The 18,378-nt window shown below is 41.5% G+C and overlaps 1 protein-coding gene across 1 annotated transcript in view; it reads left to right on the top strand.

Annotated features, from left to right (window-relative positions):
• The first annotated feature begins 695 nt into the window (after positions 1–695).
• LOC116979716 (complement C1q and tumor necrosis factor-related protein 9-like) overlaps positions 696–18,378 on the top strand; it is a 29,776-nt gene continuing 12,093 nt past the window's right edge. The window contains exons 1-4 of the mRNA XM_033031439.1: positions 696–800; positions 2,783–3,049; positions 10,444–10,524; positions 14,966–15,046. Of these exons, the coding sequence (XP_032887330.1) occupies positions 2,803–3,049; positions 10,444–10,524; positions 14,966–15,046 (409 nt within the window). The 5' untranslated portion in view covers positions 696–800; positions 2,783–2,802. The remainder of the gene's footprint in view (positions 801–2,782; positions 3,050–10,443; positions 10,525–14,965; positions 15,047–18,378) is intronic.

Below are 18,378 nucleotides of genomic sequence, written 5' to 3'. Positions count from 1 at the left end.
ATGGACCAATTGCCTTAATAATTGAGGTTTTATAGTTATTTTTCATTTTTAAATATAATCCATGACAAATTACTAATAATACTGCATGTTTTTACATGGAAAGTGCCACTGTTTAAATGAAGCTGCTTTCAACATTGACTTGCTTTCCCACAAACACCACCCACCAACCACCTTACACAAATACACACACTATCACACAGCAAATGTGCCAAATTCCTTCAATTGCTAAGGTAATTGTCCTTTTATTTAGGTCATATTGTACCATATCCACGCTTAGTATAATAGAGGAAATTAAATGTAACCACATTTTTTGCTTGTTTAACTATAAATCTTGCTACAGTTCCTGTGCTATGTTCCCAATTGTCTAGCAGTGAAAATGGGTGACAGAATCCCCTGTGGGAAATTATATTTTCCAAGGCTATGACCAGAAAGTGGTTTATGCAAAGCTTAATAATCTGTAATCTAACCCCCAAATGTGTAAACCAAACAAAACAAATGACCATATCAAATATTTGTAGCGATCTATTCTCTACCTTAGGCAAATGAATTTGGAGTAATGGAGAAATATGAACCCAATGGATATGATTATGAAGTATCCTCTTACTTCCTCGAGTAAGGACCTCAAACACCCTAATTCTATTTCATTGTTATATCTAGGCCATGCTGAATAATGCACTTGGGAACAATGACTAATTTGTGATGTTCACCTCGGAAAAAAGGTCTATAAAACCAAGCACTGTACAAACCGTTATCTCAGATCCAACGGAAAGTTTGAATTCAGGGGATCTGCACCTCAACAGGTGAGAAATGTTCCAATTAAGACACTTTTATACACAGAGGAAAGTTGAGTTTAAATAATATGTTGCAAATTTTGCAATGATGTTTTGTTTTGTATGTCTAAAAAAATGAGATTATAATTGATGTGAAATATAAATTCATATTGATATGTGTAATTTGAACATTTTCTCTATTTTATTTTAACCTCATTCTATTCATTATTTGAAATCAGTAAACACTGTTCCTTTTTTCAAAAGCTTAAGTTTGAGATGTTCTCCTACATGAATCAGGTTTTGAGAATGATTCCCTGTGATGTGAGGTATCACACGCATGCTCAAATTTTAAGATTCGATCACAATGCTAGAATCTATAATTAAGGATCTATAGAAGGAAAACCATATTTGAGGAATCTATTAAAACATTTTAGAAATGGTAACTGGCCAGATAGATAACGACGAATCAGTGGATGTGATTTATTTGATTTTCAGAAGGCGACACAAAAGGTTATTGAAAAAATGGAGGATAAAGGATTAAGCATGTGGGATTAAGGATAATTACTGGCATGGATTGAATATTGGTTAACAGTCAGAAAATTAATGGGATGGAATAAAAAAGTCACCATCAAGTTGGAAGGCTCTAGATGTTATAAGGATTAAAGCCTGGGTCCCAGCTGTTTAGTAAATTGGATGAGGAGTCCAAGTGTAATATGTCCAAGTTTGCTGATTAAACTAAAGGTTTATGCTCGAGTGCAAAGGATGCAGAGAGGCCTCGGTTTGATATAGGCAAATGAACGGTTCAGCCATTCAGATGAGATTTCTTCACTCAAAGTTAGGGAGTGTTTAGAAATTGTTGTTTCATATGGCTATGGAGGTCACTGAGTACGTTCAAGGCAAAGATCAATAGATTCTTAGATAGAAAGTGAATCGAGGGATCTGAGCTGAATGGTGGAGCAGACACTAAGGACAGAATAGATTTATTTTTGTTTTTTTGGTTCTGTTTAATAGTAACTGATTTTCATTCAGAATATTTTGACAATATTTCACAAATTTGTGATGCACTATTCTTAAAACTCATATGAATTATTGACTTCCTCCTCAGATTAGCTTCTTGGATAGTCCTGGGAATCACTGGGGGAAATGTAGAAATGTAGTATTGTACTATATCATTATCCTCGGCCAGAAATATGAAGTTAACAAAAATAACAATTCGATTTTTGGTGAATCCCACTGAAGCAGTCTACCACCGGGGACCCGCAAGTTCCCGGTGTCACCATCCACCGGAGTCGGGTCACAGCAGCTCCGAAGCTGGCCAGCTCCACGATGGTAGGTCCGCAGCTCCGCAGGCTCCGTGACTTGAGCTGTCGTTCCGGTTGGAGGCCGCTCCACGGTGCTAGGCCCCAACGGCAACGGAGACCCGACAGGGAAAAGGTCGGGTCCCCGTACAGGGAAGAAATCTAAAAGATCTGCATCATCAGAGGTGCTGTGAAGTAAATGGAGAGATATACTATTGTGTAAGATTTAAATTGAAACATAATTCTTGATGAAAAAGGGGAAAGATTTATTTGATTGGTCTGGTTCACTTTCTCCATTCAAAGAACCAAAGGAAAATCAATTGATCGTTTATTGTCAGTTGCTGTTTGTAGGACCTGGACTTTAATTGTAGTTACGTCCAAAAAACAGTGATACTTTCTTCAGATAGTAAAGCAAAACTATGCATTAGTTTAGTGGCTCATTTGAAAATGAATTCATATTTTCCATTGACAGCATGTACCCATTCATGAATAAATATAGAAGCTGATATATAGAAACTAGCAAATAAATATTTTGACTTTTGCCATTGCGATTATAGAAACTACATAATTTGAGATGCATTGCAATGAAACCTGCTAGATGTAGTTATGCTTTTGTAGAAAATTAACCTGTTCAATATGAATTGTATTTTTTGTAGCATGGGGCCCCTTCACGATGTACAAGTAAATTTCATTCTGCCTATCATCCACCCACAGGTTTTGGAGTCAGATTAAGAATGTTGAATGTATTTACGCTTTGGGCTCTGCTCACAATTGCGGAAGGTGCTCTTCTAAATGAAACTGGGCAGCCATCAAGTCGTGGACTACCTGATCCATCTGTTGAGTATAACATGTGTCCCATTCCAAACCAAGACTATCCTTTCAATGCAGATATGGTCCCAGCATACTGTGTCTGTATGCATTGTAAAGGGCCAAAAGGAGATCAAGGTCCTAGAGGAGACAGAGGAAACTTTGGAGCACCAGGTAGACTTTGAACGTTCTTAATTAATCTGCAATGTATGTGTTTACAAATGTTATTCATGAACAAAACATCATTCAAGCAACCACTTCATTAGTTATAACACTGAATCAGTCCTTATAAAACAAATCCAGTTTAGTTTAGAGATACAGCGTGGAAATAGGCCCTTCGGCCCAACTGGTCCGCACCGACCAGCGAATCCCGCACACGAACACTATCTTACACTAGGGATATTTTTCACATTTATACCAAGCCAATTAACCTACAAATCTGCATATCTTTGGAGTGTGGGAAGAAACCGAAGATCTCGGAGAAAACTCATGCGGTCATGGAGAGAAAGTACAAACCCTGTACACACAGCACACATAGATGCGATCGAACCCGGGTTTCTGGCACTGCAAGTTCTGTAAGGAAGCAACTCTACCATAGCGCAACTGTGCCACCCACTTAGCCCACTAATCTTAACATATTGTATAATTTCATATGTATACATTGCAAAATGCAAAGAAAAGACTATAAATCTCATGGCCCATTAGACATGATATTAATATCAAATCCTGTATAAGAGCCAGTATGGATATTTCTTTAATCCATATGGACATTAGATTTACATGTGAAACTGATCTAATATATGAAATTTTGTATGGTGAGTAACCGACGAGAATAAAATGCATAGTATGAATATAAAAAGCAAAAAAATAATTTGAATTTACATGATTTGAAATGGTAAAATAGCTTGTGTGTCAGAGAACTAATGATCAAATACTAATGATCAAATAAATATTACATAAATATATAAGCTGTACTCAAGTAACAATTGGGCTCAGTTTTGTGGGATATCCATGTCGATTTTGTCCTCAAATTGGAAAAAAAACATGTATAACACTTGAAATGGTAACCAAATCTCCACAGTACTGTAAAGATCGGCATCACAAGCATGTAAGATTGCTAAGAAAGAACAATTACAAAAAAGAGAGAGAGAGAGAGAGAGAAAGTATTTCTGCTGTGCATAGGAATGAACATACATTGGACTTCTGAATTCAATAATATTCTGAGAACCTATTTGTATGTCGGGTGTCCATAAGTCGAGTGTTCTTTGCCCATGGACAGCCTGTACTGAACATTTACTAGTAAAACAGCCTGATAAGTCCAGGCCAACATTTATATTGCTCTCAAACCTTATTCTAACCTTACTGTCATTTGCATTACCTTAATTAGCATTGCGTGGGTTTTCTCCAGGACCTTAGATTTCTTCCCACAGTCCAAAGACGTACAAGATTGTAAGTTAATTGGCATGGTATAAATGTACAACTGTCCCTAGTGTGTGGAGGGTAGTATTCATGTGCAGGGATCATTGGTCGGTGCAAGGATCATTGGTCGGTGCAGGGGTCTGTTTCCACGCTGTATCTCTAAACTAAACTAATCTTTAATGCCTTAAAGGGATGTCCGACTTTCACGACCTAATTCACGACCTCTGCCGAGTTTGCCCTTGACTCGTACTTGCAGCATGGTCGTCACGAGGTCGTAGGAGGTCGTAGGTAGGTCGTAGGTAGGTCATGATGCTAGTCATAGGTACTCGTGGCAACAAGTAGGTCGTGGGCGGTTTTTCAACATGACGGAAAATGCCCACAACAAGGTCGTGAATTAGGACGTGAAAGTGGGACAGGCCCTTTAATGTTCCTTACGAGCATCTACACTATACCTACAGTGGCCACCATAATGTTTGAGTGAAAGACCCATCATTTATTTATTTGCCTCTGTACTCCACAATTTGAGATTTGTAATAGAAAAAAAATCACGTGGTTTAAGTGCACATTGTCAGATTTTAATAAAGGCCATTTTTATACATTATGGTTTCACCATGTAGAAATTACAGCAGTGTTTATACATAGTCCCCCAATTTCAGGGCACCATAATGTTTGGGACATAGCAATGTCATGTAAATGAAGGTCATCATGTTTAGTATTTTGTTCACCACCTCCAGTTTAAATTCCATTTGGAATATTTTGGAGGACCAAGAAGAAACCAAGTTGCATATCCTTTACATGCAATGACTGCTTGAAGTCTGCGATTCATGGACATCACCAGTTGATGGGTGTCTTCTCTGGTGATGTTCTGCCAGGCCTGTATTGCACCCATCTTTAGCTTTTGCTTGTTTTGGGGGCTAGTCCCCTTCAGTTTTCTCTTCAGCATATAAAAGGCATGCTCAATTGGGTTCAGATCGGGTGATGGACTTGGCCACTCAAGAATTGACACATTTTTAGCTTTGAAAAACTCCTTTGTTGCTTTAGCAGTATGTTTTGGATCGTTGTCTTGCTGTAGAATGAACTGCCGGTCAATGAGTTTTGAGGCATTTGTTTGAACTTGAGCAGATAGGATGTGTCTACATACTTCAGAATTCATTATGCTATTTCCATCAGCAGTTGTATCATCAATGAAGATAAGTGAGCCAGTACCTTCAGCAGCCATACATGCCCAGGTCATAACACTGTGTTTCACAGATAAGGTGGTATGCTTTGGATCTTGGGCAGTTCCTTCTCTCCTCCATACTTTGCTCTTGCCATTACTCTGATATAAATTAATCTTCATCTCATTGTCCACAAGACCTTTTTCCAGAACTATGGTTGCTCTTTTAAGTACTTCTTGGCAAAGTGTAACCTGGCCATCTTATTTTTGCAGCTAACCAGTGCTTTGCATCTTGCAGTATACCCAGTATATTTGTTCATGAAGTCTTCAGCAGACAGTAGTCATTGATAAGTCCACACCTGACCCCTGAAGAGTGTTTCTGATCTGTCGGACAGGTGTTTGGGGATTTTACTTTATTCTAGAGATAATTCTTCTATCATCAGCTGTGGAGGTCTTCCTTGGCCTGCCAGTCCCTTTGCGATTAGTAAGCTCACCAGTGCTCTCTTCTTAATGATGTTCCAAACAGTTGATTTTGGTAAGCCTAAAGTTTGGCTGATGTCTTTAACAGTTTTATTCTTGTTTCTCACTCATAATGGCTTCTTTGAATTTCATTGGCACAACTTTAGTCGTCATGTTTATAAACAGCAATAAAAGTTTCCAAATGTGATGGAAAGACTGGAGGAAAGACTAGATGATGAGGGCTCTCTTATATCTGCAACAAAGAGGCAATTAAACACACATGAGCAATTACAAACGCCTGTGAAGCCATGTGTCCCAAACATTATGGTGCCCTAAAATGGGGGGACTATGTATAAACACAGCTGTAATTTCTTCATGATGGAACCAAAATGTATAAAAATGGCCTTTAATAAAATCTGACAATGTGCACTTTAACCACATGATTTTTTTCTATTACAAATCTCAAATTGTGGAGCACAGAGGCAAATAAATAAATGATGGGTCTTTCTCCAAAAATCATGGAAGGCACAGTATCTATTACTCACCATTTTTGGAAACAATGTTTCTGATGAATTTGTTGGGTTTTTTGGTACCCAAATAGAGAAGACAGCTGGTCAGCTCTAAGTAAGAGAGAGAGAGAGGGTTGTCCCAGGGTTCGTTATATATCCTAGGACACACCCCAGTACCCCGTGACAAATCCTCCCTGCCACTGCCCAGTCATGTGACAGACTGCTGAGGGTTTGTGTAGCTGGTGGCCCAACCACTGGGTGCTGCCACAGGAACCCCCCCAGAACCAGAGGCAGGAAAACGAGCAGGCCGACAAAATGCAGCAGTCTGACTCGTAAACTAACAGGCAGACCGTGAGGGCAGACGTCAAAGGGATGGAGCGCGCTCACCTTCTACCGGAAGGTGCGCGAGCATGGTCGGGGGCAGCTCTCGCTGTAGGTCAGGAGCACCTCAGCTATGGGTCGGGATGGTGGGGCCTACGGGCGCAGTCGACGCTGCGGCTGTGGGCCATCCAAGGAGACCAACGCAAAAGCTGCAGGATGAACGAGGTATAGACCAGTCACGTCGACCAGCAGGGGATCGTAACCCGAGAAAGTCGTCGGCAACAATGCAAATACAACAACAAGAAACTAATAGTAACATTAAGCTAGGTAATTACAGTGTACAGTGGGAAAAAAGCAAACTACAGTGAGCAAACAGCAAAGATACAGCAAAGTCCAAAGCGGTCGGATTACCTGTGTTTGAAACTGGAGGCTGTAGTAACACCAAGTGACCAGTGGTGGCTCTGTAGACGTCGGTCAGACTGCAGGGTCGCCACTCAACCAGAGGGGGTGCTGTTGACGGCGGTCAGCAGGTCGAACGTTGTTTTTTGTAGTCCCAGCGGTGGCCATTTTGGTGGCCGGCTGAGGCGACCTGAACAGGCGGCCAACCTAGGCGTTTCCAGATGCGTGAGGGGCGGCCAGCATCGATGGGCCTCATCCCACCGCTGCAGGTAGGGACTCCACCCACCGCCACTGGTGTCATCAGAGACCGGCTGCGCCTGCGACAGAGGCTGGAAGCTGCCGGGGAATTCGTCGCGGGACCATCGACTCACGATTGGCCTAGGCTCCACCCCGCTTTTGGGCCGGACGGGCAGCCAGCACCTAGGGATTTTCGGGATCCGCGCCAGTGAGGAGCAGATGGACGTCTTCGGGGAGCCGCCCCAGATAGGCCTGCCCTATTGAGTGGCTAGGCCTTGACCAGTGGCCGGCAGGGTAATGGGTGGGCTCGCTCTCTCCCCGTTCCCCGGGACCATCGGGCAGTGATGCTGGGGGAGGGGGGCTGCTACACTCGCGCCTCCTGCAGCAGCTGGTGGGGGAGCGACGGCTGGTGGGGGAGCAGCGGCAGCCGTGGTCTCTCAACTCCGGTGGGCAGCAGCTGGTGGGGGAGCGGCGGCAGCCACGGCCTCTCAACCCCAGTGATCGGCTCCGGGCAGGTCATGCAGGCGAGTTTGGCGGCTGTCTAACAAGGCCCGGACCGCGCCCAATGACCCGGGCGGCCTTCGGCATACCTAATGGTAGGGCCGGGTTGGCGGCAGCATCGTTGATCAGGGCTGCGCTGTCGGCTGCAGACATCAGGTCACCACGGTAGATGGTCGGCTGCGTGCATTGGGAAATCCAAAATATTCGTTTTGGTACGTCGGGGTCACCAATGTAGAGGCACCAAACGTGGTGAACGAATGGGTTACTTTATTCGGGCATTGTAGGTAGATATACATGCACGTTGGTCCTCTAACATAAAGTGTTTGTTGCTGCTGTTGCCTCGTGGGCTCGAGCTGAGCACCTGCTGAGGTGGAAGGACACTCACTCCTGGAGAGAAGAGAGCTGGTCAGCACGAAGTAAGAGAGAGAGAGAGAGAGGGTTGTCCCAGGGTATTGTTATATATCCCAGGACACACCCCTGTTACTCATTACAAGTACAAGTACACAAGTACACAATACAAGTATATTGTATATGGTTATATGGTTACATTTTGGCCTACTGACACCTTAGGAACCCCCAATCTCACAAAAATAATGTGAGATTGGGGGTTCCTGTCTTTAAGAAATAGTTATTGTGGGTCAGCCCTTATTAGAAACTTATTTTCAAGTCTGAAATTAGAGCTGCTGCAAGCGGCCAAAACGATGAAGTACGTCAGCTAAGTGAAAGTAATCCCTTTGCAGCAGACATATCGACTACCGTATAGATGGAGGAAAAAAACAAGGCATTAACATATAGTGGAGTTACGATGGGGATGAGGGGAGATTTAATGGCCTAGTTTGAACATACAGTCAAATTTTAATATAGTCTGACTGGGCCAAGTGTCAATATCAAGCTCCTCTGCAGCAGCGAGCCTGATGGTGCCCAATGCTTTGGGTGTCTCCAAGCCTTCACAGTGATGGGGCCACAGGCTGATACAGCTTTGAACTGTGCAGTCAATGTAGATATGTGTTGTTCCTTTACTTAGGGCTGCGGAAAGTGTGAATGTTTTATTCCATAGAATATCTCAATGGAGATAAAACATAAAAGTTAATAATATATCAATATAGTTTAGCAATGTTACAAAATTTTGAGATTTTAAAAATCAAGTCTGTAATTTATCCCATCAGATAAAGCATAAAAATAAGTTTAATTTGACACCTAATTCACTTTCATATCTCAAGTATTTAAAAAGTTATGGCCATTTTCATACTCGGAAATGAGCATCTTGTTCCCTATTGATTTTCTATGGACATAACAAAAAAGTTGTGATCGTGAACAGTCAAAAGCCCATAACTTTCTTAAAAATTAAGAGAACTGAATGAAATTTTCAGTTATCATAGATTGAAGCATTCTGAAACAAATATAAAATAATCTTACTTGGATGACCTGAAATTAAAGCATATAATTAGTTAGTTACCTAATTGTAGCTAATTTCAGACTTCAATTACTAGATCTAAACATCTATCCATTTCTTAATAAATGATTAACATTTTTAAATAGCCTAAATGTCCAAATAATATTCACAAATAATTCACAATAAAACATGATTTTTAAATCTCATTTACATTAATTTATAGGCCAAATGGAAGGAATTCAGTGTTCAATTGCTGTAAATAAATGCCCATTTAAATCAGCTTTCCAGTGGGTCCCTGTGGAACGCGCTGGTTTAGAACGTTCACATTGCGGTAGATTTGTGCCCTCAAATGCCCAGAAAAATACTGCGCGATTATAATGGGCCCAAAATGAGCTACTCGCAATATTAAACTTTGTATAACGGGATCTTTAGAAGCCCTTTTTAATGTAAAAATATACAACCTTCCTTCAGTTGTCTGCTTTATGAGACCCTGCGGTTGCTGGCAGTCGCGGGTTTAGAGATTGATTTTTAAACTACTATAACTATTATTCAAGGCCTTTAAACCTAATAATAGCTTTTGCGACGGGGTCTTCCAGCGATTTTTCGTTAATAATTAACTAGGCTGAACATCTTCGTTTTGAACAGCCTAGAGAAAATCGCGTTTTAAACCCGCCCCCTCTAAACGGCGGCAAAATCGCGCACACCCGTAGCGGCAGATTTTCAAAGACGCTTCAGGTAGGCTTTGCAACATACCTATATAGTTCTGACCATGTTTTTTAATTAAAAAGATTCACTACTTTCTGAAATATGCCATATGTGTTGAGTGTTAATTATGAACAACTTTTTGATCTAATTTCTCATGTTAATAGCTTAACAGGTGGTGTATGACAAAGTAAGAAATAAGATGGGAAAATGTGTCGTTGTTAGAGTGAATCATCATCTGGTCAAATTTCCTGATGAATGAAGCATCCACAAAAAATGGGTTTAAATACCTTAAATCATGCTCAACATTACACATAATAAGCTATTTCATGTAGAAAATAGGTACCCTTTTTCTAATTAAAATTCTCGGTTTGAGCAGTTTGGAATAGAATGTAATATGAGAAAGCCTGAGAATGTGCTTTTGTGTAATTTCATGGTTTGTGTTTTTACAACATTATCTTATGTGTGGCAGGAAGACCAGGCTCGAGTGGCATGAAAGGAATCAAAGGAGCAAGAGGACCGAGGGGTCCAGGAGGTTTTAGAGGGCTAAAAGGTTTGTGTTTATTTTCATTTGGTTTGAATTATTCATATGCATGATGAGGAAATGTTAATGAGGAAATGTTACAATAAAATTGCTGTAATATTTAGGATGAACTTCACTTTGGTCAGCAGTGCTCAACATACTGGTTGTGGATATATCTGCACATTCCATTTTATTATTTTCACATGAATTTATTTGCGAATGGCCATAAACAATTTTCTTCCCCATGTACATTATAAGTTACTTAAGAATTTAAAATAATTAATTAGTTAATATACCTGAACTAGTCTGAAGAAGGGTCTCGACCCGAAACAGAGTCTGAAGAAGGGTCTCGATCCAAAACGTCACCCATTCCTTCTCCAGAGATGCTGCCTGTCCCACTGAGTTACCCCATCATTTTGTGTCCACCTTTAATTAGTTAATATGTCAAGCACACATAACGTATTGTTCATTATTTTATAATTTAATTATGAAGTAAATTCCACCTTTTACAATATTACCGCATCTTCTTAAAATATATGTCTATGCAATCAACCTTACTGACTGAAATAAACAAACTTCAACTAACTAACATTCAACGCATCCCATTAAGGTCACAATATCTCACATATCAGATTATATCTAAATAGGTGTAATCTGATATCTAAACAGATATGCTAGTCTAAATAGATGATATTTCATATTAATTGGTTGATCATGGAGCAAATCAACTCCTACCTCAACAAAAACCTGGACCCACTGCAGTTCGCTTACTGCCACAACAAATCAACGGTGGATGCGATCTCGCTGGCCCTCCACTCCGCTCTGGACCACTTGGACAACAAAAACTCATATGTCAGGCTGTTATTCATCGATTACAGCTCGGCATTTAACACAATCATCCCCTCCAAGCTGGTTACCAAACTCGCAGAACTGGGTCTCTGCGCATCCCTCTGCAATTGGATCCTCGACATCCTCATTCACAGACCACAGTCTGTTCGTATTGGTGGAAATGTGTCAGCCTCGATAACAATCAGCACGGGGGCAACTCAAGGCTGCGTGCTCAGCCCCCTGCTGTACTCACTCTATACCCATGACTGCGTAGCCAATCACAGTGTGAACTCCATCATCAAGTTTGCTGACGACACCACTGTTGTGGGGTGTATCACTGATGGGGATGAGTCAGAGTATAGAAGAGAGATCGAGCAACTGTCCATATGGTGCCAGCGCAATAACCTGGCCCTCAACACCAGCAAAACCAAGGAACTGATTGTGGACTTTGGAAGGAGTAGGAGGGGGACCCACAGCCCCATTTATATCAATGGGTCGATGGTTGAAAAGGCCAAGAGCTTCAAATTCCTGGGCGTGCACATCTCTGAAGATCTTTCCTGGTCCAAGAACACTAATGCAAGACAAGAAAGCTCATCAGCGCCTCTACTTCCTGAGAAGATTACGGAGAGTCGGTTTGTCAAGGAAGACTCTCTCTAACTTCCACAGGTGCACAGTAGAGAGCATGCTGACCAGTTGCATCATGGCTTGGTTCGGCAATTTGAGCGCCCTGGAGAGGAAAAGACTACAAAAAATAGTAAACACTGCCCAGTCCATCATCGGCTCTGACCTTCCTTCCATCGAGGGGATTTATCGCAGTCGCTGCCTCAAAAAGGCTGGCAGTATCATCAAAGATCCACACCATCCTGGCCACACACTCATCTCCCTGCTCAGGTAGAAGGTACAGGAGCCTGAAGACTGCAACAACCAGGTTCAGGAACAGCTATCAGGCTATTAAACCTGGCTCGGACAAAACTCTGATTATTAATAACCCATTTTCTGTTATTTGCACTTCATCAGTTTATTTATTCATGTGTGTATATATTTATATCATGGTATATGGACACACTTATCTGTTCTGTAGTAAATGCCTACTATGTTCTGTGTGCTGAAGCAAAGCAAGAATTTCATTGTCCTATACAGGGACACATGACAATAAACTCACTTGAACTTGAACTTGAACTAATTGATTTCAATTAGTGTACTGCAATTGGTACATTTCCACTTCCAACATAATTTTTTAATTTATCAAATAGTCCACTCTTTCTTTGAGAGAGGCATTGTTTAACTGGTCTTCTAAAATAAAAGTTAGCAAGGAATGGGAAAGAACTTTTAACATGTTGCCGCTGGGAATATTGACCTATGTCAAAGGATTATCGCATAACAGAGTCCTCAAGTCGTATAACATGAAACAAGCCCTTAAGCCTTTTATGCCTTGGCCTTTTATGTACTTGAGTAGATGCTTCTTAAATGACCTTAATGCATCTGACTGCAGCTCCTCTTCAGGCACTGCATCCCACCTTGTATGTGAAAATAATATCCATTCAGATCCCCTCTGAGCTTCATACCTCTCCCTTAACATAGGGTTTCTTGTCTTTGACACCCACCACATGGGAACATTTTGTTTACGATCTATCCCATCTTTCTCCCTCATAATTGTATCTGTCCCTCAGTCTCGTCTGCCCCAAGGAAAATAAATCCAGCCTATTCAGTCTCTCATAACCTTAATGTTTCAATCCAGATAATATCCTGGTGCATCTCCTCTGTACATTCTCGGTACAATCACAATCTTTCTGTTTGTCTATTCTTTATGAAGCTGTATCATCATTTGTGAGAGATTTTCCATGAATAAAGCCGTGCTGACTCTCCTAATGCATCTCTGCCATTACAAGTGAAATGAGATCCTGCCCTGTATAATTCTGTTTTCCCATGGTTTACCTATCGTTATGTAAACCTTGTTGGTCTCTAGTTATCTGCCTTTCCCGTGCTGTTTCCTTTGAATAAATGAATTATATTTTCCATTCGTCAAAGATTCAGGACTTTACCCGTGGCTAACAAAGATGTCCATTAAGGCCTAGCAATCTCCTCCCTTGCCCCCAAAGCATCCCACAGTGCATCTCATCAGGTCCTAGAGATTTGTCCACATTTCTGCATCCCAAGACATATATCCTCATTCCTGATGCTGACATATCCAAAACAACCTTGTTCCTTGCTTGCACTTCCTTCTGCCATGTCTTTCACTTTGGTGAATGGAGATGAAAAGTATTTGTTTAGGACATCAACGACGTTCCTTGGCTTGACGCACAGTTTGTACTTATGGCCCAAAATGGGGCCTACCCTTTTGCTGGTTACTTTCTTCTTCCTAACACCCTGGGATCTACCTTAATCTTATCTGTCAATAATATTTATTGGCCCTTTTTTGCCCTCCTAACTTTTTAAGTACTTTCCTGCGATCTCTGTACTCATGAAATTCTGCCATTTTCATGTCCATATGCCTATCATATACTTCCTTTATTTTCATTCACTTCTCAGCATCTCTTGCCATCCAGGGTTCCCTAATCTTGCTATCTTAAAGGGACTGTCCCACTGCGGCAACCTAATCCGCGAGTTCAGGCGAGTTTGCCCTCGACTCATACTCGCAGCATGGTCGACACGAGGTCCAAGGAGGTCTTTGTAACTCTCCTTCATGTTTGAGAGTAGTCCCCGCGTACTCGAGGCTTCAGCTAGGTCGCGGCGTATTTTTCAACATGTTGAAAAATGCCCGTGAGTAAAAAAAGGTCGCCATGGAAAAAATATATATCTTTTTACTCGTAGGTTTAGTCGAAGTAGGTCGTAGTAGGTCGGCATGCTATTCGTAGGTAATGGAGGGTAGTTAAAGGTAATGGAGGGTAGTCGAAGGTAAAGCTTGTTGAGAAAAAAAAGATAAGTAAACCGACCGGTAATGTTAAATGTCCGCTAAACTTTATTAAAAGTTGTCCGGCATGTCTCCCCCCCATTGAGGCATTGAGGGATAAGAACATTAAAAATAAAGATATGGGACATTCAGCTACTCATACCTGCTCTATTATTCAATAAGATCCTGGCCATTTTACTTCTATGCTCCCTCAATCTTCCATGTCCTTTAAGATATATATATATATATAATATCAATCCCTCCTTTGAATATACTGTGAATATACTGAGTGATTAAGTAAGTTGCCTCTCCACTGAATGACCAGTCCATCATTTGAGATAATGATCCCTGGTTCTAGATACCCCAGCCAAGCGAAACATAAAACATGTATTCTGCTTCTGTTCTGTCAAGCAACAAACATTTTCATTCTTCAATATAATTTCCTCTTATTTTTATAAACTCAAGAGAATATATGCTCAGTTTGCTTAATCTCTTCTCACACAACATACCATCTTGGGTATTAATATGGTGATCCTTTGCTGCACTCCTTCTATCGTAGTAGATTTTGCCTTAAATAGGGAGCCTGGTTGTGTGTATAATCTTTCTGATATGATCCATTTATATATAATTCTGATTACAATTCCCATATTTACATTTGATTGCTTTTCAGGGATAAGCACCAAAAATTAAATTTAAGCTTTTGAAATATTGCTTTGTACTGTTTTGGTTTGAGTTTCGTGTTTTTAATTCCAGGACAGAAAGGAACTCGAGGTCCAAGAGGCATGATGGGACTCAAGGGAATTCGAGGACATCGTGGCTTTGAAGGCCGTAGAGGTATGTCACTGAAATGTCAAATGCATTTCCACTTTTCTATTGTTGCTTGTATTGTCATACAACAGTGAAACAAGCTCTTTGGTCCAGCTTGTCCATTCCGACCAAGATACCCCATCTAAGCTAGTCCCATTTGCCCATGTTTGGCCCATATTCCTTTCGATAGACAATAGGTGCAGGAGTAGGCCATTTGGCCCTTCGAGCCAGCACCGCCATTCAATGTGATCATGGCTGATCATTCACAATCAGTACCCCGTGCCTGCTTTCTCCCCATATCCCCTGACTCTGGTATCTTTAAGAGACCTATCTAGCTCTCTCTTGAAAGTATCCAGAGAACTGGCCTCCACCGCCCTCTGAGGCAGAGAATTCCACAGACTCACAACTCCCTGTGTGAAAAAGTGTTTCCTCATCTCTGTTCGAAATGGCTTACCCTTATTCTTAAACTGTGGCCCCTGGTTCTGGACTCCGCCTACATCGGGAACTTGTTTCCTGCCTCTAGCGTGTTCAAACCCTTAATAATCTTATATGTTTCAATAAGAAGCCCTCATCCTTCTAAATTCTAGAGTATACAAGTCTAGCCACTCCATTCTCTCAGCATATGACAGTCCCGCCATCCCGGGAATTAACCTTGTGAACCTATGCTGCACTCCCTCAATAGCAAGAATGTACTTCCTCAAATTTGGAGACCAAAACTGCACACAATACTCCAGGTGTGGTCTCACCGGGGCCCTGTACAACTACAGATGGACCTCTTTGCTCCTATACTCAACTCCTCTTGTTATGAAGGCAAACATGCCATTCACTTTCTTCAGTGCCTGTTGTACCTGCATGCTTACTTTTATTGACTGATGAACAAGGACCCCCAGATCCCGTTGTACTTCCCCTTTTCACAAATTGACACCATTTAGATAATAATCTGCCTTCCTGTTTTTGCTACCAAAGTGGATAACCTCACATTTGTCCACATTAAATTGCAGCTCCCATGCATCTGCTCACTCCCCCAACCTGTCCAAGTCACCCTGCATTCTCATAGCATCGTCCTCACAGTTCACACTGCCACCCAGCTTAGTGTCATCTGCAAATTTGCTAATGTTACTTTGAATCCCTTCATCTAAATCATTGATATATATTGTAAATAGCTGCGGTTCCAGCACCGAGCCTTGCGGAACCCCACTAGTCACTGCCTGCCATTCTGAAAGGGACCCGTTAATCCCTACTCTTTGTCTGTCTGCCAACCAATTTTCTATCCATGTCAGCACTCTAACCCCAATATCATGTGCTCTAATTCTGCCCACTAATCTCCTATGTGGGACCTTATCAAATGCGTTCTGAAAGTCCAGTTACACTAAATCCACTGGCTCTCCCTTGTCCATTTTCCTAGTTGCATCTGCAAGAAAAATTCAGAAAATTAGTCAAGCATGATTTCCCCTTCGTAAATCCATGCTGACTCGGACTGATCCTGTTAGTGCTATCCAAATGTGCTGCTATTTCATCTTATTTGATTGACTCCAGCATCTTTCCCACCACCTACAGTGCATTGAGAAAGTATTCAGACCCCTTCAGTTTTTCCACATTTTGTTACATTACAACCTTATTCTAAAATTGGTTACAGTCATTTTTTTAATCATCAATCTACGCACAATACCTCATAATATAAAAGCGAAAACAGGTGTTTAGTAATTATTGCAAAATAATTAAAAATAAATAACTGAAATATCACATTTACGTAAGTATTCAGACCCTTTGCTGTGACTCTCAAAATTGAGCTTTGGTGCATCGTGTTTCCATTGATTATCCTTGAGATGTTTCTACAACTTGATAGGAGTTTACAAGTGGTAAATTAAATTGATTGTACATGATTTGGAAAGGCACACACCTGTATATAAGGTCCCACAGTTGACAGTCAGAGCAAAAAACAAGCCATGAAGACGAAAGAATTGTCTGTAGACCTCCGAGACAGGATCGTGTTGAGACACAGATCTGGGGAAGGGTATAAAACATTTTTTGGAGCATTGCAGGTCCCGAAGAGCACAGTGGCCTCCGTCATTCTTAAATAAAACTTTGAAACCACCAGGACTCTTCATAGAGCCTGGCCAAATTGAGCAATCTGGGGAGAAGGGCCTTACTAACATATTCAGGGAGGTGACCAAGAACCCGATTGTCACTCTGACAGAGCTCCAGTTCCTCTGTGGAGATGGGAAAAACTTCGAGAAGAACAACTATATCTGCAGCACTCCACCAATCAGGCCTTTATTGTAGAGTGGCCAGACAGAAGCCACTCCTCAGTTAAAGGCACATGACAGCCCGCTTGGAGTTTGTCAAAAGGCACCTAAACAAAATTTCCTGGCCTGATGAAACCAAGAATGAACGCTTTGGCCTGAATGCCAAGTGTCACGTCTGGAGGAAAACAGGCACCGCTCATCACCTGGCCAATACCATATCTACGGTGAAGCATGGTGGTGGCAGCATCATGCTGTAGGGATGTTTTTCAGCGGTAGGAACTGGGAGACCAGTCAGGATCGAGGTAAAAATGAACGGAGCAAAGTATAGAGAGATCCTTGATGAAAACCTGCTCCAGAGCGTTCAGGACCTCGGACTGGGGCAGACGTTTACCTTCCAACAGGACAACGACCTAAAGCTCACGCCCAAGACAATGCAGGAGTGGCTTTGTGACAAGTCTGTGAATGTCCGTAAGTGGCCCGGCCAGAGCCCGGACTTGAACCCGATCGAACATCTCTGGAGGGACCTGAAAATAACTGTGCATCAACACTCCCCATCCAACCTGACAGAGCTTGAGAAGATCTGCAGAGAAGAATGGGATACATTACCCAAATACAGGTGTGCCAAGCTTGTAGCATGATACCCAAGAAGACTTGAGGTTGTAATCACTGCCAAAGGTGCCTCAATAAAGTACTGAGTAAAGGGTCTGAATACTTATGTAAATGTGATATTTCAGTTATTTATTTTTAATTAATTTGCAAAAATTTCTAAACACCTGTTTTTACTTATTTTATTGTGGGCTATTGTGTGTAGATTGCTGATAAAAAAAAAAGAATTTAATCCATTTTAGAATAAGACTGTAACGTAACAAAATGTGGAAAAAGTGAAGGGGTCTGAATACTTTCTGAATGCACTGTATGTCAGGTTAACTGGTCTATAATTCCCTGTTTTCTCTCTCCCGCCTTTCTAAAAAAGTGGGATAACATTAGCTACCCTCCAATCCACAGGAACTGATCCTGTATCTATAGAATGTTGGAAAATGATCACCAATGCGTCCACAATTTCTAGAGCCACTTCCATAAGTACCCTCGGATGCAGACCATCAGGCAATGGGG

Source organism: Amblyraja radiata, chromosome 13 (genome assembly GCF_010909765.2).
Source record: "Amblyraja radiata isolate CabotCenter1 chromosome 13, sAmbRad1.1.pri, whole genome shotgun sequence".
NCBI lineage: Eukaryota > Metazoa > Chordata > Chondrichthyes > Rajiformes > Rajidae > Amblyraja > Amblyraja radiata.
This window is presented reverse-complemented; position numbering and strand designations above follow the sequence as displayed.